The sequence below is a fragment of the Paroedura picta genome, chromosome 7 (genome assembly GCF_049243985.1).
Source record: "Paroedura picta isolate Pp20150507F chromosome 7, Ppicta_v3.0, whole genome shotgun sequence".
Classification (NCBI taxonomy): domain Eukaryota; kingdom Metazoa; phylum Chordata; class Lepidosauria; order Squamata; family Gekkonidae; genus Paroedura; species Paroedura picta.
In genome coordinates, this window is record NC_135375.1 from 73,589,746 (window position 1) to 73,610,334 (window position 20,589).

The 20,589-nt window shown below is 40.8% G+C and overlaps 1 protein-coding gene across 7 annotated transcripts in view; it reads right to left on the bottom strand.

Annotated features, from left to right (window-relative positions):
* GLIS3 (GLIS family zinc finger 3) overlaps positions 1-20,589 on the bottom strand; it is a 230,017-nt gene that overhangs the window by 23,167 nt on the left and 186,261 nt on the right. For all 7 annotated transcript variants that reach the window (XM_077344928.1, XM_077344926.1, XM_077344922.1 and 4 more), the window contains one exon: positions 16,168-16,339. In XM_077344928.1, the coding sequence (XP_077201043.1) occupies positions 16,168-16,339 (172 nt within the window). The remainder of the gene's footprint in view (positions 1-16,167; positions 16,340-20,589) is intronic.

Below are 20,589 nucleotides of genomic sequence, written 5' to 3' on the forward strand. Positions count from 1 at the left end.
AATTTCCAGTAACTGGCAAAGATCACTTGCTCCTTCCTGATGGATTGAGCTCGAGGATTAGTTCCTCTCTTGGGGACTGGCAACAAGAGAGATTGTCTGGAAGCAATACAAAAGACTTCTCCTCACACTGAACTATACTGCTGTTTAACCTGACATATAGAAAGTATATTGGTTCTTAATGATGACTCGCAGGCACCATAATGACATTCAGTCCCTTTTTCTCACAATGGTTTGGAAAAAGCTCACATAAACAAGACCTGCTGGGATTTGAGTGAGCAATTATACAAACATCTTGGAATCAATCTCAATTCCCAAATATTTAGGACTCCTGCAGTATGTCGACATAGTAATACAGTCAGAAGTTTAAGTTCTACAATTGCTGGTTTGTAGATCTTTCAGGGGAATAGAAAAGAGGTGGGATTGCTTTTTACATTTTTGCATTCAGAGGGAAAGATTATTGATTTGCTGCCAGGGATCAGAAACAATGCACAGATGGGTGCCTTTTTGTGTGAAGAATTCTGGGATATTATCCTCTGTGTTTTGCAAAATTCACCTGTGAAATCTAATCAATGAAAAATGGCTTTAACTGTCAGCCAACAACACAGGGGAAAATCCTTTTGAAAGCTTTACATAAAAGGACAGTTTTAAAGATTTCAAATTGGATTTAACATCTAAGAAAAGCTTCCCAGTGATAATTCAGCATTTTGTATAGCTAGACTGGTCTCCTTTTTAGCAGACTGTAGTGGTCTTTATAATGATTTATGAATCGTTTCATGAATTCCTGGCTTACTCAAGTTGGTGACTATAGCATCTACTTATGCAGCCTGCCCATCTCACAAAAGAGAAACTTGGCCTTGTTTCAATCCAGATTTGTCCCCAAATAAATCACAGAGTGTTACTGGGGGAACAGCAAATTAAATTTTGTGTATGCAACAATCGATACCAGCTTGTAACCACCAGGAAACTGCCATCAGAAATTGTGCCCGTGGCCTGAAGTCCATGCATGGAATAAGTACCTGGAATTTTTTGGGGGGTGGGGATCCTGCTTTGTACCTCATTCTGTCTTCAAAGGCTAAGAAGATCAGATCATTTGAATGTTTTATCCAATTTGAAGCCAAGAGGCTTCACATGAAGTTATTGATGGGGAGTGGGCTTGTGTGGCTGCAATCAAGGATTTAATTAAAGTCCAGGAATATTGCATAAGACAGAAGCACAGTACCAAAGTCAGGAAAGAAAATGAGAATGAAATGAGACAATAAGAAATCAGAATATTTTTCAGTATAGAATATTTACATTGCTGATGAACACTAGAAATAATTTTGTTTTATAATTGGAAAATTTACTGTTTCCAAGTAGGGATATGGCTTAGATTGGATTGTGATGAATAAACAGATGATGAATAAATAGGCACATGGATACTACCTAATTTTGGGTGCCCTCCCTTACTGTCAACCAGATCTCTGATTAGATCTTTTGATGCTTCTAGTTTTATTACATGGTAGCCCTTGGTGCTGCAAAATTGATCTTAATGATGACTCACAGTCCCCCTCCCCACATTTAGCAATCTCAATCACAAACGTATAAGTGAAGCTGCTATTTATCCCACAGAAGGAAAATATTGGATACCTGTGACTTCTGCTGACACTGAGTTCATTTTCCCAGGTATCAGGAAAATCAGTAAGAGGAAAGAAAGGCCAAATCTGTTCTGAAATTCATGAAGATTTGTGGGAGGGTTTGGGGAGGGAAGGGATGTCAACATTTTCTCCAGGGGAAGTGATCTCTAGAGATCAGTTGTAACTTTGGACGATCTCCAGGCCTTACCTGCAGGCTGGCAGCCTTAGGTTCATCAGGTAGGCCAAATGACCAGTATATTGTTCGACTCCCCCATATTAGCTTATAGTTTAGGAGAGCTAAAGCATGGATTTTGCTTGTTTTACTCTCATCTGGGTCCGAGCATTTATTAACTAGGCAGGGAAACGGTCATACAAGTGAAGGAAACTAACAGTAACTCTGTTTAGGATTGCACTGTGAGACTCTCGGTGCAGAATTATCCATGTACTTTGACACATAAATGCAGATCAGAGAAATGCACAGAATAGTTGGTTTCCTTCAAGGATTTTACCCCCTTGGGTTTCATATTGCTTTGCAGAGTACATTTCTTTCCACAAGAACATAATAATTTCAATACATTCTGCTATGTTCAATTGTTATAGAAGAGAGCAGAGACTTCAGAAATTTCTATTGTACAAGAAACATAAGAAAGGAATGGCATTTCATTCTACTCATATAGTCAAGCAGCTGGTTCAAAGATCCCTAAGAAGAATTTATCTCCAAGCCTCAAAGGACAGTCTTTCTGTTCCAGTAGAAAGCCTCTAGGGGGTGTTTGTTTCAAACTCTGCTCTTGTTTGGATTATTCCTCTATGCTTGGAAGCCTTTCTTGACTGATCAAAACTTTCTGACATGTAAAATGGAACTAAGATAACGATGTTTTGTGTTTCCAAAGCTTCTTATTACCCTATTTGTTTGTTTGTTTTTGCCTCTGAGTCTGCTAGAAAGGTTTCCTTTTCCTAACTTCCCAAACATAGCGATGTTTCTTCAGATAAGAATAGTTTGAACTCTCTTGAGTCATCCTGGCAGTGTTATGTAGTGCCTCTTAAAATCAGATTGAATAAGTTATGGAAGGTGTATAATGTAGGAGAAAGCACACAAGAATATAATATGGATAAGGAACTTATGCAGTTAGGGTCACCAGCTCTGGGCTGGGAACTTCCTGCAAATTTGGGGGGTCGAGCCTGCTAAGGGGATGTTTGGAGGAAGCTCAGCAGGTACTTTCAAAGCAGCCATGTTCTCCAGGGTTCCTGATTTATGTCACCTGGAGATCAGTTGTAATTAAGGGAGATTTCTCTCAGTTATATATACCTGTGAATATTATTTGCAGTATTTTATAGGTTTAAACAAATAAAATGAACAACATTTAACATAACTAAAAGAACATTTAAAACAACATAGGATTAAGAAGGAAGAGAGACTAAAAAGAGAGTATACAATGAGATACATGAAATAAAACATACTGAACTCCATGAGATTTATTTCTTCACTTGAGGCCAAGCCATTTGTTATATTCCATTCAGGAATACAACGGGCACTAGATTGGGGGGTGGGGGAGAACTCTGCGGACAGCTTCCCCCTCCCCTCAGGACCTGGAAAGGCTGCAGGCAGCTGTTAGGGAACTCACCAGCAAGGGCAGTTCGGATCAGGACAAAGAGGGTGGTCAGGGGTAGGGGATGGAAAGTGATTGCCTTTCCACTGGACAGACAGGCAAGCCATTTGGAAGTGGAGGTACTCAAGGGGGGGGGGGACAGCTGCCCTGAGTGGGTGTTAAGCACAGAGTGGCACAGAGAGACACGCTCCTCCTACAGGCCCTTACCAGAAATATATTATGTGAAACAGATTACTCCACCTCAGTGCAGCAAATTAGTGAGCAAAACTTTCCTACACACATAAACACATTGTGAAAGGGACTGAGAGAGCTCACTAATGCTTAAGGGAAGAGAGCAAGAAAGTTTCTGTAGGAGCCCATCTACTCTTACTTTAATCCTTTTCTTAATGGAAAAATGTAGTAAGTGCTCTCTTGCTGAAATTTTGAGTTGAATGAAGTTAGCAAATATGTATTCCTGGGAAAGCTTCTAGCTGCTGTTGGAGTTCCAATATCTACATGACACCAATAGAAGCCGTGTAGTATATTTCGCATGGTCTGCTTCCACAGATATTTTTGCTGGTTGGTTTAGTCTCATGGGGAAGAATCCCTGTTTATCTAGAAGTATAGACTGAATGAGGTCCCTTGTTCTGAAACCAATTCTTCATGCTTCTGTATTTCCTCAATATATAGATGTTTTGAGCACACCCACCCTTACTATATGAAGCCAAAAGCAGGAACTGAGTACCCTTACCCTGACATACAAGTAAAAGGAAATGGCCTCACGAAGGCCAATCTCTTGCAGACCTCCTTACTGGGCAGTTCAGGTGGTGTCAAGGCTGCTAGTTATGCAGTTCATCTCTGTATAATCTGTCTCCATAGACATGCAACCCCCCCCTCCTTCAAACCACACACATCCAAAGAAAACAGGGTGTTCTTGTTGTTGTTAGGTGCGAAGTCATATCTGACCCATCGTGACCTCATGGACAATGATCCTCCAGGCCTTCCTGTCCTCTACCATTCCTTGGAGTCCATTTAAGTTTGCACCAACTGCTTCAGTGACTCCAGCCAGCCAGCTCATTCTCTGTCGTCCCCTTCTTCTTTTGCCCTCAATCGCTCTCAGCGTTAGGCTCTTCTCCAGGGAGTCCTTCCTTCTCATGAGGTGGCCAAAGTATTTGAGTTTCATCTTCAGGATCTGGCCTTCTAAGCGTGTTCTTAGATATTGTAACATTCAAATCCAGTAGCGCCTTAGAGACCCACGAAAAGTTTCAGGGTATAAGCTTTTAAGAGTCAAAGCTCCATCAGACATGAGTACAAATGGAGATTTCTGAGTGTTTTTATCAATTGGAGAGTGACAATCGAGCTGCTGTCAACTCATTTGTAGATTTCCGTAGGGAGTAGTCCTCTCTCCAATCTTAATCAACATCTTTATGTGCTCTCTCTTGCCCAGCTGGTGTAGAGGTTTAGACTGGGATGCCATTAATATGCAGATAACACCCAGCTCTTCCTTCTGATGGATAGTCACCTGGATTCACTCCCAGAATCTTTAGCCAGATGTCTGGAATCAGTGATGGGATGGCTCAAGCAGAGTCATCTGAAGCTCAGTTCTTCGAAGATGGAGGTCCTATGGCTAGGCAGATAGGGTCCAAGTGAGCAAGTGTGATTGACCAACCTGGATGGGGTGCAGCTGTCAGTGGCTCACTATGCCAGGAATCTGGGCATGATCCTAGATGCCTCCATCTCTATGGAGGCACAGATCACAGGAGTAGTGTGGCTGGTATTCCACCACCTGCACCAAGCCAAACTACAAGTACCCCAATTGGCCCGGGAACACCTAGCCACAGTGATCCATGCGATGATCACATCTAGACTGGATTTCTGCAACTCACTCTATGTGGGCCTACCCTTAACCCTCATCTGGATACTACAACTGGTCCAGAATGCTGTGGCCAGGGTTCTCACAGGAACACCATGAAGGGCCCACATCCTGCTCATACACCAACAGCTGCACTGGTTACTAGTTGAAACTTGGATCAGGCTTAAGTTCTTGGTAATCACCTTTAAGGCCATATGCGATTTGGGCCCAGTGTACCTGAGGGACCGCCTCTCTGCCTATGCCCCTAAAGAGCATTACGCTCAGCCAAGGCAGAGCCTGGGTTCTATCCAAGATCCCTAATCCATCGGCCAGTCTTTCTCTCCTCTCTCTCTTGCAGGATTAACGCCCGACCTCTCTCTGAACAAGCGGGGAAAGTGGGTAAAGTTATAGAATAGAATGCCATCTTTTATTGTAATAATGGGGTATTTATGGGATTTTATGTGATTTTACTTTGATTTTATATTTTATTGTGAACCGCCGTGGGAACTTTTGGCAAACGGCGGTATATAAATCCAATTATAAATAAAATAAATTATTATAAATAAATAAATTTCTACCGGTAAGCGATCCCTGGTCCCAAGGAAGTGTGTTTGGCCTCAACGAGATAATTCTCTGTCCTGGCCCCCACCTGGTGGAATGAGCTCCCAGAGGGGCCCTGGGCCCTGTCAGAACTACCACAGTTCCTCAAGGCCTGCAAAATAGAGTTCTTCCACTAGGCATTTGGTTGAAGCCAACTGACTCAGCAACTACTGGGCCGCAGAACCCCTCCCCCCCAGATATGCTCACCAAGCACACCATGGAGTAAACTTGCACTGACTAATCTGTGGGGCTGCCGTCGATATGTTAGCAGTTCATTTGTTAGTTGTTAGTAATATTATTTGTTATTGTTATTGCTGTTATCACTGCTATTATCAAAACTATACTGTACCTATCTTATGGCTTATGTTCACCCTGAGCTGCAAGGGGAAGGTGGTATGTAAAAAAATATAATCAATAAAGAACAAATAAAAATAAATCACTGTCAAAAGATGGGAAGGTTGTTGTAAAAAATGCAAAAGAACTATACATATTGTAATCACCTACCCTCCTGAAATTTAGATATACAGTAGCTATTAATAAGCTATAAAGCTGGGGTATGCAGTATTGTGGGACAGGAAACAGAAAATGGAAGGTAGAGTTTTGCTTTTGGTTTAGGCTACTTTGTTATGCCTGTTTAAAGATTTACAATAAAAGTTCTTTGGAATCTAAATCATATTCAGTTACTTATACAGCTGCACAGTGGCTGGTTCTACAGGTAGCCTCTAAGTCTTTGATTGAATCAAATGACCAGATCTGTCAATCTTTTACCAGGGAGAAGAACAAATTCTCTCAGATGGGAAAATATGATGGCTACTACGACCCACATGAGTGTCTCTTTGTAGCATCCATTTCCTTTCCTATTCAAAATTAGGCCTATAAAAATATAATAGGTGGTTTCTTTTTTTTTTAAGGCTCATTTCACTCAGGACATTTAACCCAGGCTTCCAGCCTATGCCAATCCAGGAAGTAGCCATGTTCTTTTAATAAAACAGGAAGACTGGAAGATCCAGGCAGGCATATGTCTTACAATCATAGCAGCAAAATGAAAAGAGAAGCTTCTACTTAGTGTTCAGGAAAATATCATTCAGACGTTCCTAGTTCTTTGAAGCTGAAGAAGGGGAAAGTCAAAAGAACATAACCTCTCCAGTAATTCAGTTGTTGAACAAATGTGTGGTTAAGAGTTACAAAGAACAATACAATTTGGAGGACAGGCCATCTGCCTATCTGCCTTTTGGTAGAATCTGAGAATAAAATGTTGTGTTGTTGTTGCTAAGATGGCTAATAGCATTGTTGCCATTGCGGTCTCCAGAGTATGGTTGCCATATTCCAGTTCCCCAAATCCCAGAGACCTTCTTTGCATATTATGCAAGTTAGCCATATTAATAGACATTTAGAAAAACAGTACGGATATATGCATTTTCATTAATACTGAAAATGGATTCTCTAAACATGCATTGAGTACATTCTTCATCACTAAGGAGCAAGCATGTCACTACCAATCTAGCATTAAGTATCCAGGATTCCAGTAGGCTTCAGTCTTTGCACCATTTATATACTAAGTGCACACTAACCTCTGAAAGCAACAAAAGACTTTAAAATACTTTAATGATGCCAGTTGCCACACAAAAACATTCTTCCTATAGGTAAAATTCAAGAACATGCTATTCTTCATAGGAATACCTTTTAAAATATTGTACATTCAATCTGAAGCTTTCAATATTCCAAAAAATATAAATAAATAAACACTGTGTCATTGTGCATTGTGTGTGCATTGTGTCATTAACATTTCTTATTTATGAAGACCCTATGAATTAATGACCTTGAAAACGTTCTGCTGTTAATAGCCTTTTTAAGTCTTACAAACTCAGGGTCATAGGTTCCTTGTTTGAGTCAATCCATCTTATGCTGGATCTTCCTTTTTCCTGCTGCTTTCAACTTTTTCTAGCATTATTGTCTTTTCCTCCTCCAGCTAATGATTACCAGTGAGCAAGAGAGATGCCATGCCTGAAAGTATTATACCTTCACTGCTACCCAAAGAGACAGTCTTCTGATCTGTTGAGGGAAATTAACTTAAAGGATATTTGTGAAGGTAGGGGGTTCTCCACTGGAGTTTGAGAGAGTGCTTGCAATAAAACAGGTGCATGTTTGACAGGAAAGGCTTTTATTAAGAGGAAATAAGAGGGTACAAAACATACTGAAAAACACATACAAGGCTAGCTAAGAATTCAGGGAGGAAAGGGCGGAAAGTGTATCAGAAAAGGTTACATTACCGGTGTCTTGACAAGAAGATGTCTTGCTGGAAACAGCAAGATGCCTGGTGTTTCACATACTAAGTGTATGTATGAATCCAAACACACAGCACTGGTGCCTTGAGGCCAAAGCTGAGAGTGAGCAAAGATTGGCCAGGGAAGCCCATTGTAACAAGAAAAGATTTTTCAGTTATGTGAGGAGCAAACGTAAAGTAAAGGAGGCAATAGGCCCACTGTTGGGTGCGGATGGACAAACTCTAACGGAGGATGCAGAGAAAGCAGAAACGCCTAGTGCCTATTTTACATCTGTTTTTTCCCACAGGTCAAAGGGTTTAGGCACATCTAGAGATGGCCGTAGCCAAAGGATAGTGTCTGGGTGGCAGGTTAACATGGATAGAGAGGTTGTCGAGAGGCATTTAGCTGCACTGGATGAGTTCAAATCCCCTGGTACGGATTAAATGCACCCAAGAGTGCTCAAAGAACTTTCCAGAGAACTTGCACAGCTCTTGTCCATCATCTTCGGAACCTCTTTAAAGACTGGATATGTCCCAGAGGACTGGAAGAGAGCAAATGTTATTCCGATCTTCAAAAAAGGGAGGAAGGATGACCCAGGAAACTACAGACCAGTGAGTCTGACCTCTGTTGTGGGGAAGATAATGGAACAGATATTAAAGGGAGCGATCTGCAAACATCTGGAGGACAATTTGGTGATCCAAGGAAGTCGGCATGGATTTGCCTCCAACAGGTCCTGCCAGACCAACCTGGTTAACTTTTTTGACCAAGTAACAGGTTTGCTGGATCGGGGAAATTCGGTTGATGTCATTTACTTAGATTTTAGTAAAGCTTTTGACAAGGTTCCCCATGATGTTCTGATGGATAAGTTGAAGGACTGCAATCTGGATTTTCAGATAGTTAAGTGGATAGGGAATTGGTTAGAGAACAGCACTCAAAGAGTTGTTGTCAATGGAGTTTCATCAGACTGGAGAGAGGTGAGTAGCGGGGTACCTCAGGGCTCGGTGCTCGGTCCGGTACTTTTTAACATATTTATTAATGATCTAGATGAGGGGGTGGAGGGACTACTCATCAAGTTTGCAGATGACACCAAATTGGGAGGACTGGCAAATACTCCGGAAGATAGAGAAAGAGTTCAACGAGATCTGAACACAATGGAAAAATGGGCAAATGAGAACAAGATGCAATTTAATAAAAATAAGTGTAAAGTTCTGCATCTGGGTCAGAAAAATGAAAAGCATGCCTACTGGATGGGGGATACGCTTCTAGGTAACACTGTGTGTGAACGAGACCTTGGGGTACTTGTGGATTGTAAACTAAACATGAGCAGGCAGTGTGAGGCAGCGGTAAAAAAGGCGAATGCCATTTTGGGCTGTATCAACAGGGGCATCACATCAAATCACAAGATGTCATAGTCCCATTGTATACGGCGCTGGTCAGACCACACCTGGAGTACTGTGTGCAGTTCTGGAGGCCTCACTTCAAGAAGGACATAGATAAAATTGAAAGGGTACAGAGGAGAGCGATGAAGATGATCTGAGGCCAAGGGACCAAGCCCTATGAAGATAGGTTGAGGGATTTGGGAATGTTCAGCCTGGAGAAAAGGAGGTTGAGAGGGGACATGATAGCCCTCTTTAAGTATTTGAAAGGTTGTCACTTGGAGGAGGGCAGGATGCTGTTTCTGTTGGCTGCAGAGGAGGACACGCAGTAATGGTGAATAGGCTGCCTAAGGAGGTGGTGAACTCCCCCTCATTGGCAGTCTTCAAGCAAAGGTTGGATACACACTTTTCTTGGATGCTTTAGGATGCTTAGGGCTGATCCTGCGTTGAGCAGGGGGTTGGACTAGATGGCCTGTATGGCCCCTTCCAACTCTATGATTCTATGATTCTATGATTCTATTGATGCTCTTGATATAGCGGAAATGTTCCTTGGAAAAGTGTGATGTATCAGTCCCCCAAACAATAACATGATGGGCTCATCCAGAGATGGAGAAGCATAATGGGTTCAAAAGGGTAAAGGTATCCCTTGTGCAAGCACCGAGTCATGTCTGACCCTTGGGGTGACGCCCTCTAGCGTTTTGTTGGCAGACTCAATACAGGATGGTTTGCCATTCCCTTCCAAAGTCATTACCGTTTTACCACCCAGCAAGCTGGGTACTCATTTTACCGACCTTGGAAGGATGGAAGGCTGAGTCACCCTTGAGCCAGCTGCTGGGATCGAACTCCCAGCCTCATGGTCAGAGCTTCAGACAGCATGTTGGCTGCCTTACCAACCTGCGCCACAAGAGGCTCATATAATGGGTTTACTGGAAGTTAAATTATATTTAGTAATAGCTCTTGATGAGCCTCAGATTACTGGACAGGAAAGCTAAGTCTGAGGGAAATGTTGCCTAACTTAGGTAGATGAGTGCAGGGGAAGTGATACTGGAAATTCACTAAATAATTACAAAGTTCTTGGAAGACCTCTTGTCCTAAATTCTACATCTTCGTGGGATGAAGAGGAAATCATTAGTGGATCAGCTGTTCTTTCCCACATGTTTTAAACTATAAATCCAGGCTTGCCACTGGAGGCTTGTTTCCGGCTGGCATCAATTTTTGTGTCCTTTGGGACCAGACCGTATATTTTTTTTAGTTATGATCTGGGTTATATCTATTTCTACATTGTTTTTGGCTAGGTAGTGTGTTCCATTTAATGTATGTATGTATGTATGTATGTATGTGTGTGTGTGTGTGTGTGTGTGTATACACACATCATTTTATAAGTCTAGAACTTAGTGTAATTGTTAAATCCTTTGTCCGCATATTTCCCATTGTTCCATTTATATGTCTTGTCTACATTTTTAGCTCAATTTATCTTACATTCTTTTACAAATTCTTCCTCTGTTTCAAATTTCAAAAGACCAATTCAAATTGTCATACACTTTCTCCACATCTAAGTAAATCAATGTGGCCTACTTTTCATTATGCTTTTCGAAATATTACAAAATATTGAACACATTTCTTATGTAAAAATGCACAATGACCTTCATGAATAAAGTATTGTAGGATCCCTTTCAAGAAGTTTGGAGAATTTTTCAGAAGTCTTATTGAAAGCGCAGCAAGGAAAATCTATTGGATTCGTTATCTAGACTAAACCTCAAAAGCTATCTTTTGTTTACAACCTGCAAATGACTTTATAGGCTACACTTATATAAACAAGATAACAGGAAGACTTGTTTATAGAAGTTCTGTTGTCATGGCAACTTGCTTAGCAACAGTTGAGCTTGTGATAATGAACTCTTGAACTCAGATCATTTGTGGGGGTTTTTTTCCTTTCGTTTTCCTCACTATTTTGACACTGCACATTTTTTTCTTGGAAGTATTATTTGGAGTAAAATCTTCACAGCTTATTCAAGGGAAACCCCAGTGGAAACTAGAAATAATTTGACTGAACAGCCAAAACTAATGTAATATTTAATCTGTTGAGTTGTTGCAAGAAATGTTTGATCAGATAAGCAATAAATGACAGCATACATTTACAAATTATATGAAAAATGAACTGCAAGAAAAGTTTTAAAAATTTGATACTGGCATTTTAAAAATAACTGGAGAGGTAACTCAAATTACTGATAACCTTGGAAACTAAGACTGAAGTTATAAAGTTTTGGAAAGAGAATTGGATGATATTGATTTAATGGAATTAAGAAAAAAGGAACATTGTTTAAGATTAAAGTCGATACCAGAGGTCTGTAGTGAGGACTTTAGAGAAAGGATTATTGTGGCATTGGCAAATGTTCTTGATCTGGAAAAGAAATATTAGATCTTGAAAATGATATTTACAGAATAAATTCTAGATTTGCCAAAGCAAAGAATATTCCAAGGGATATTCTGGTATTTTTTTCCAGAACGAAGATGTGAGATCAAGTTCTGTAGTAACACTTTAATTCATGATTAGAAAAGGACAATGTTGATATAATTGTATTAAACAAAATTCCTATTAGAATAAACTATGTTTTTCTAACTGAACAATTAAAACAGAAAAGGATTTTGTTCCATTGGGATAAATTGGAAGATGTATCTCTCACTTTTTAAAAGCAAAAAATTAGATTGAATTCTGTTCAAAAGTCAAAATATTTTTATTAAGACTTCAAGAGGAAATAGACATGAGCCAGCAAGAAAAGGAGGAGACCAAAACAGACGACTCAACATGGATTTAGTCTAATTATGGATTACAGATTTTTTAATATGGAATATAGATGGAGTACATGCTCCTAAAAATAATTTTTTAATAATTGAAAAAAATTAAATTATTTGTTTAAAAGAGACCCATATTAAGAAAAATGATGTAAGATATTTGATAAATAATTTGGGGGTGATTAATTTATTTCTACAGACAGTATACCAATCTACAGCTAAAGAAAGAATTGGTATTGACAAATGACCATGGTAGATTTGTGGGGGTGGAGATCAATTTATCTCAGGTCAAAACACTAGTATTGGGAGTTTATGTCCCAAATTAAGATAAAGGGCATTCTTATAAACTGCTAACAGGCAGATTACTTGAGTTTCCCTATGACAGTTGGTGTTTGATGGTGGACTAGAACAGTGTGACTTCTCCACAAATGATCATCTGATAAAAATATTCATATTTCACAAATAAATTGCAAAAAACTTTTCCCCCCTTGACTGATAATTTAGGCTTGGTAGAGATAGGGAGACACAGAAATTCCAGAGAATATACTTATTATTCTGAAAGGCATAGGTCTTTCCCATGAATTGACATTTTTTATTTCTAAAGATGTACTTACTAAGAATTCTAAGATAGAAATCTTATCATAGACTTTCTAAGACCATAATCCTGTAACCTTGGTTTATAAAAGAAAACCAAATGTTTCTAGATTGCGCCATTGTAAAAAGAACTTATCGTAGACTAGCTTCAAAGCCCATTCCTAAGAACGGGCCTTGAAAGGGCCCCCTCCCCCGGCCAGGCAGCTTAAGATAGCTTTGGGCCACAGCTCGCAGCCAGATCAAGTGGGGTGGACAGGGGCTGGGCAGCTCGTTAGCAGGGCCAGAACAGAGCTCCTTAGCAGGCAGTCAGCAGGCCCAGCCTAGAAGGCCAGGAGGCCCTCATTATCAAGGCCAGCCTAGCAGGCCAAGAGGACCTCGTTAGCAAGCCCTCCACCACAACCCTTTGCCCTTACCTGCTGCTGGCTTCAGGCACTGAGGCAACTGAGAGCAAAGAGGCTAGAGTCCAGGGGCAGAGTGTGGGAGTGTGGGAGCTGCAGGGACAGGGCCAATCAGAACAAAGCTGGCTGCACCCTGATTGGCCCTATTCTAACTTGGACAGCCGGACACGTCCCACCCCCTAGGCTTTTTCATAAATATATAGAGGAACAACAATGGATAAGGATGATTGTAAGAAAAAATTAAAAGAATGCTTTGAACTTAATTAAAACTATGGTACTGATCTGATAATTATTTGGGACACAAGTGTTTTGCATTTGAGTCTTTGAAATGATTTTGAAGGAGGGGAGTTTATGGCTTTATATCTATAAACAACCCCTCAACATGAAGAGCAGTCTGACTGCTACAAACCACCACCACCACAATGTAGCTATTCAAACCTGAGAGGCAACATCAAAGCAGTGGAGGGTGACGCATGGGAAATATAAAACCCTCCAGCTTGTGCCATCATTACCAAGTTTTTTAAAAATTAGTTTTACACCCCACCTTTCTTTGCAATAGTAACCCAGAGTGGCTTACATTGCTCTTCTTTCCACCATTTTATCTTCAAAACAGTCCTGTGAGATAGGCTAGCTGTTAGTGCGTGACTGAACTGAAGTTACCCAGCATGCTTCTATGGCAGACCGTGGATCTGAAGCTGGTAATGGTGTTTTTACATCAGGCCTTGACAAATTTTCTTTTGTTGTACAAGTCAGCCTCCAAAATTAGGCATCAGGCTCATTTTTCAGGCTGCAGGGTACAGATAAACCTGATGTGTTCCTTTATGAGTGATTGGGAACAGTTCTTTGAGGAACCTTGAGGATCTTTCTAAGTTCCCCATATAACAGTAATATCTGCTGAAGGGGAAATTTCCTTGCCAAGCAAAAATTAAACCTGGAGGCTACAGTCTGATGCTTACTTGCTTGTGAGTGAATCCTACTGAATCTAGTAGGACTTACATTAATTAAATATGCATGGAATTGCACCATTAGAGACCATATACAGGCACTCTGCTCTTCCGACCCCCTCCAAGCCCATCATTAGCCATTTGGGGGGGAAGGTTGACATGACTATATATGGTCATATCACCCAATAAATGTTTAACAAACTTTAAAATATATATACAAATAATTACCTCCCACCCATTCAGGAAACCCTTCCAGGGCTGTCAAGAAGACCCAAGGTTTCACAAAACCCTGGTTGGGAAAGCCTGGTCTAACCCATTCATGACAACTGCTTGGGGGATTATATAGATTAGTTAAATTTCATGGGAGGTGCTAAGGAGCTCTCAGAATTTCTGGGATTTCCATTTCTCTGGGACATAAAATACCTTGCAATACATTCACAACACAACATATCAGCAATTGTTTATAGAGTTTTTTGGTCTACAAAATATTCAGAACAGGAAATTTGCATCCTCTGAATTTCTATGAATAAAGCAATAACAACATATTTCTATTAATGACTGGGGAAGGCACTGGCAAACCACCCTGTATTGAGTCTGCCATGAAAACGCTCGAGGGCATCACCCCAAGGGTCAGACATGACCCAGTGCTTGCATAGGGGATACCTTTATTTCAGAAAAAAATGATTACTTGAGTGTTCTTCATGTGATATGGGGAAACATCTGATTTAATAACCTTAGAAGAAATCAGTGAAGTGTTACAACACACAAACACATAAAATCGTTGCATTTACACATGTATGTAGGTAATGTTTCTAATAGATGTACAACAATCCAGTTTCCCATAACTGACATCTAACATACCTGAAATAACTAGCAATATAGGTTCATAATTTAATCAGCAGTGAATAGCTGCTGACTGCATACAATAGCCATTTACTGCACCCTTTAGAATGCAGTGTTCTCTACCAGTTATCAGTAGAGGCCATATGTTTACAATGACTTCTACAATGTTATTATTGTAGCTTGATAATGACAGTTAAACCCATTATATTGCTTACTGTCCTCTGGATAAAAACAGGAGGAGGTTTTTCAAAGATGTTGCGGAAAGTAGATTTATTTTTAAAGCATGGCCTACATGTTTCAAGTCATCTTCTTTATCAAGGTTATGTCTCTATGTTTTACATAAGAGACCAGTTTTCTTCTTTATTATGTGTGCTTTTCTGTGTGCCTTAGGAAAGCAGATAAAGGAAGAAAGGTTGTCTTTTATGTAAATGATAAAGGGCAGTGGCTTGAAATATGTTGGGTGAACTTTAAAAATAAATCTATTTTCTGCAGCTTCTTTGTCTTTCCCCTGACACCATCTAGCACAAAGTTACTTAAAGTGACTGATATCAATTACCTTAAGAATGCCTACCTGAGCTTAGATTGTAATGTTCATATACCTAGCTTCTGAGGGCCCAAACCACTAAAACAAAAAAGTGATACATCCCCAGGGCATGATTAATCTCAGAGCTTTGGTAGTTTATTAATATAATGATGATATGAATGGTAAGTGATGATGTCACTTTAAGATGCTATAGGCAAAATTTGCTATCCCATTGAAAAAGGGTGTACAGAGTGACTGAAATTGGAATATAGTCTTGGAGAATCCTAAACCAGTTACTCTGAAGAGATATCACTTATTCCAGATCATCACAGGTCAACTGGACTTCCATACAACCTAACAGATTTTTTTTTAAAATCTATACTCCAAGTATCTATAGAAGAAGATTTGGGTTTTATCCCCCACTTTTCACTGCCCAGAAGAGTCTCAAAGCAATTTACAATTGCCTTCCCTTCCTCTACCCAAATCAGACAACCTGTGAGGTAGATGAGGCTGAGAGCTCTCTGACTGGATTACTTGGTCAGAACAGCACTCTCAGGGCTGTGATGAGCCCAAGTTCACCTAGCCGTCTGCACGTGGAGGAACAGGGAATCAAACCTGGCTTGCCAGATTAGAAGCTGCCACTCTTAACTACTACACCATGCTGGCTCTATAGACTGTGATGGATTTCTCTTTCTAACACTCCAACTCAAGACATTCCATGTTTTTAAAAGAACACTCCTTTTGATAAGGTGAGATAGAGCAGAAACATTCAGGGCCTTACCTTTCACTTCCTGAGTCTACTGCTGCAAGAGGTGGTACCTGGGCAGGAGGGTTATGTGGGCTGCTGCCCTGTACACTGTGGCCTGGTGACGAGTGGCTCATGGAGTGGGATGGAGGCCCGATACCAGCAGCAGTTCCACTTTGACTTGAATGAGAGCTGGAGAACAGTGCAGCTGAAAGGAGGGTAAAAATACTCATGAAATGTGCATTTTCAGATCTCTCATCTGTCAAGGATTACATTTAGTTTTCAAAAATAAATTTAGGCACAAGCTCTAGCTGTGAAAATTGCAGTAATCAAAAAAGTGGCAACTTAAAAAAAATAATGAATAAGAAAACAGTGTACTGGATCTAAACTTTCATTCTCTGAGCAGAATGAAACTTCCACTCATGCAAGAAAATTGAACCATTTCAGCAGATTCCTCCTTCCCCCTTCTGTCACTCTTGCATTCAAAGAGTTGTCTGCTGAGCTCACGCCATGTGTGTCAGAATGAGGGAGGAAGCTTCCTGCCAAGTCTGGCTTCTTACTGAAACCCACTATTGCATGACTATTCTGGAATGTTCCCTGAAGGAATAGCTTTTGAGAGGCACAGAGAACTATGTTAGAGAACAGCCTGATAAAAATCACTTTTGTAAGTCTGAGACATTCACAGAAGCATCGCATCTGATCCTATGTTGCTGATTTTACTATTCATTTACTTCATTTATACCCAATTGTTCACCCCAGTTGGTGTGCATAGTAGCTTATATTGTTCTCTCCTTCATTTTATCCTCACAACAACCATGCAAGGTAGGTTAGTCTGAGAGTGAATTATTAATCCAAGGAAGCCTCTCCAACCTTTTAATCATTGAAAACCTCCTGAGATATTCTTCAGGCATTGAAAAACCCTAGAAGTAATGTCAGCAGACCACACCTCCCTGCCTCACTCCTGGGAGTCACATGTCACAAAAAATTACATCACCCAGACACTCCCACCAGATATGACATCATGCTCCATCGTCTCTGCCCCCCCCCCATGCCAGAAGTAGTCCAGCAGCCTACTCCACTGTGCTGGGAACAAGGTTCGGGCAGACATCTGGTAGTCTGTTGCTCCCTGCCACCCCCCAATGCAGTTAAATTAAAATGAGAGTATTTACTTCTCTGAACTCCAGTTGCTACCAAGTGTAACAAGCCTCAGCCAGCAAGGACTTTGATGGCCAGGGTCACTGCCCTTTCCACTCCCTCCAGGCACATCATTGGTCATTTTGGGAGGGGGCAGGTCAACATAGCCATATAGGGTCATATGATCCAATAATTTCTTTAAAAGTTTTTTTTTTTTAAATATGAAAAATTAATTAACTCCTACCCAATTGGAGAAACCCTTCTGAAGTTGTTGAGGAACCCCAGGGTTTCACAAAACCAAGGTCATACAGTGAACCTCCATAGCAGAGTGCAGATTCAGACCTTGGTCTCCCAGACCTTGATCTGACACTCTAACCACTACAACACACTGGGCTTTTCCACATGTCATTTGTGTGGCAAGGTTGAATGTAATGCCACCTGCAGCCCTAGAAGGTAGATTTCGAGGGATACTCTCCGAAGATAGATTATGTCCTTAGTTCATGTGATGTTTTACTGTGCCCTTTATGACCTTCAGCATAAACTTTACATGGAGAGTTTTTAACCAAGAACAATAGTACCTCTGATTTAATTAGACTTCATAGTCTTCTTGTTCATACAGTGTCTGAGAGACTTGAAAAGGCAGCCAGCTTTTTTTACAGATTATTCAGTTTACTTCTCAGAGTCGCAGTTGAGGTCCTAACTGGAATTTTATCAGTTATACGTATTACTGCCAACTGGACTTCTTTTGTACAATGCCAATAAAGCTCTACGTAAGATATGCCTCTTGTGCCCCCTGTTGTGTCATTTTTCCAGACATATTTTGCTCCCTCTAGTGTTTGTGTCAGTATTTCATTGCTGTATAACCAGTGTATTCCTAAAAGGTAGGGTCTTTTAAGGATACAGTTATGAAATAGTGAAGCAACCACTAGAGGGAGAAAAATGCATACAGAAAGCGGGGGGGGGGCACCAACATAAATACAACTAAACAAAAAGTGTAGAAAAGTCCACTGACTCTCAAAACCCAATGAGGGATACGAGGGACAGCCCTTCAGTGGCTGATCTCTTTTCTCCAGGGTTGCAGATTGTTATTGTTGTTATGTGCGAACTCGTGTCTGACCCATCGCAACCCCATGGACAATGATCCTCCAGGCCTTCCTGTCCTCTACCATTCCCTGGAGTCCATTTAAGTTTGCACCTACTGCTTCAGTGACTCCATCCAGCCACCTCATTCTCTGTCGTCCCCTTCTTCTTTTGCCCTCAATCGCTCCCAGCATTAGGCTCTTCTATAGGGAGTCCTTCCTTCTCATGAGGTGGCCAAAGTATTTGAGTTTCATCTTCAGGATCTGGCCTTCTAAAGAGCAGTCAGGGCTGATCTCCTCTAGGACTGACCGGTTTGTTCGCCTTGCAGTCCAAGGGACTCGCAAGAGTCTTCTCCAGCACCAGAGTTCAAAAGCCTCAATTCTTTGACGCTCGGCCTTCCTTATGGTCCAACTTTCGCAGCCATACATTGCAACTGGGAATACCATAGCCTTGATTAAACGCACTTTTGTTGGCAGGGTGATATCTCTTCTTTTTAGGATGCTGTCTAGATTTGCCATAGCTTTCCTCCCCAGGAGCAAGCGTCTTTTAATTTCTTTGCTGCAGTCCCCATCTGCAGTGATCTTGGAGCCCAGGAAAATAAAATCTGTCACTATCTCCATTTCTTCCCCATCTATTTGCCAGGAATTGAGAGGGCCGGATGCCATGATCTTTGTTTTCTTGATGTTGAGTTTCAAGCCAACTTTTGCACTCTCCTCCTTCACCCGCATCAACAGGCTCTTTAGTTCCTCTTCACTTTCTGCCATTAGAGTGGTATCATCTGCATATCTGAGGTTGTTGATATTTCTCCCTGCAATCTTGATCCCAATTTGTGACTCCTCTAATCCCACATTTCTCATGATGTGCTCTGCATACAAGTTAAATAGGCAAGGCGACAGTATACAGCCTTGCCGAACTCCTTTCTCAATTTTGAACCAGTTAGTGATTCCATGTTCAGTTCTCACTGTTGCTTCTTGACCTGCATATAAATTTCTCAAGAGACAAATAAGATGCTCTGGTATTCCCATCTCTTTAAGAACTTGCCACAATTTGTTGTGCTCCACACAATCAAAGGCTTTAGCATAGTCGATGAAGCAGAAGTAGACGTTCTTCTGGTACTCCCTAGCTTTCTCCATGATCCAGCGTATGTTGGCAATTTGTTCTCTAGTTCCTCTGCCTCTTCGAAATCCTGCCTGTACTTCTGGAAGTTCTCGGTCCACATATTGCTGGAGCCTAGCTTGTAGGATTTTGAGCATAACTTTGCTAGCATGAGAAATTAGTGCAATGGTGCGGTAGTTTGAACATTCTTTGGCATTGCCCTTCTTTGGGATTGGAATGTAAACTGACCTTTTCCAATCCTGTGGCCATTGTTGAGTTTTCCAAATTTGCTAGCATATTGAGTGTAGCACTTTTACTGCATTGTCCTTTAAGATTTTGAATAGTTCAACTGGAATGCTGTCACCACCACTAGCTTTATTGTTGCTCAGACTTCCTAAGGCCCATTTGACTTCACATTCCAGGATGTCTGGCTCCAGGTCAGTAACTACCCCACTGTGGTCATCAGGGATGTTAAGCTCGCTCTTGTATAGTTCTTCTGTATAATTTTGCCACTTTTGTTTAATCTCTTCTGCTTCTGTGAGGTCCCAACCATTTTGGTCCCTTATCATACCCATCTTTGCATGAAACGTCATGAAACGTTCCATGAAACGTTCTCTTCATATCTCTTCATATCTCCAATTTTCTTGAAAAGATCTCTGGTCCTCCCCATTCTATTGTTTTCTTCTATTTGTTTGCACTGTTCATTTAAGAAGGCATTCTTATCTCTTCTAGCTTTTCTCTGGAATTCTGCATTCAATTGGGTGTATCTTTCTCTTCCTCCCTTGCCTTTCACTTCCCTTCTCTCCTTAGCTATTTGTAAAGCTTCCTCAGACAGCCATTTTGATTTCTTGCATTTCTTTTTCTTTGGGATGGTTTTAGTTGCTACCTCTTGTACAATGTCGCGAACCTCCGTCCATAGTTCTTCAGGCACTCTGTCTATCAGATCTAATTCTTTAAATCTATTTGTCACCTCTACTGTGTATTCGTTGGGGATATGATTTAGTTCATACCTGAGTGGCCTAGTGGTTTTCCCTACTTTCTTCAATTTAAGCCTAAATTTTGCAACAAGAAGCTCATGATCTGAACCACAATCAGCTCCTGGTCTTGTTTTTATTGACTGGATAGAACTTTTCCATCTTTGGCTGCAGA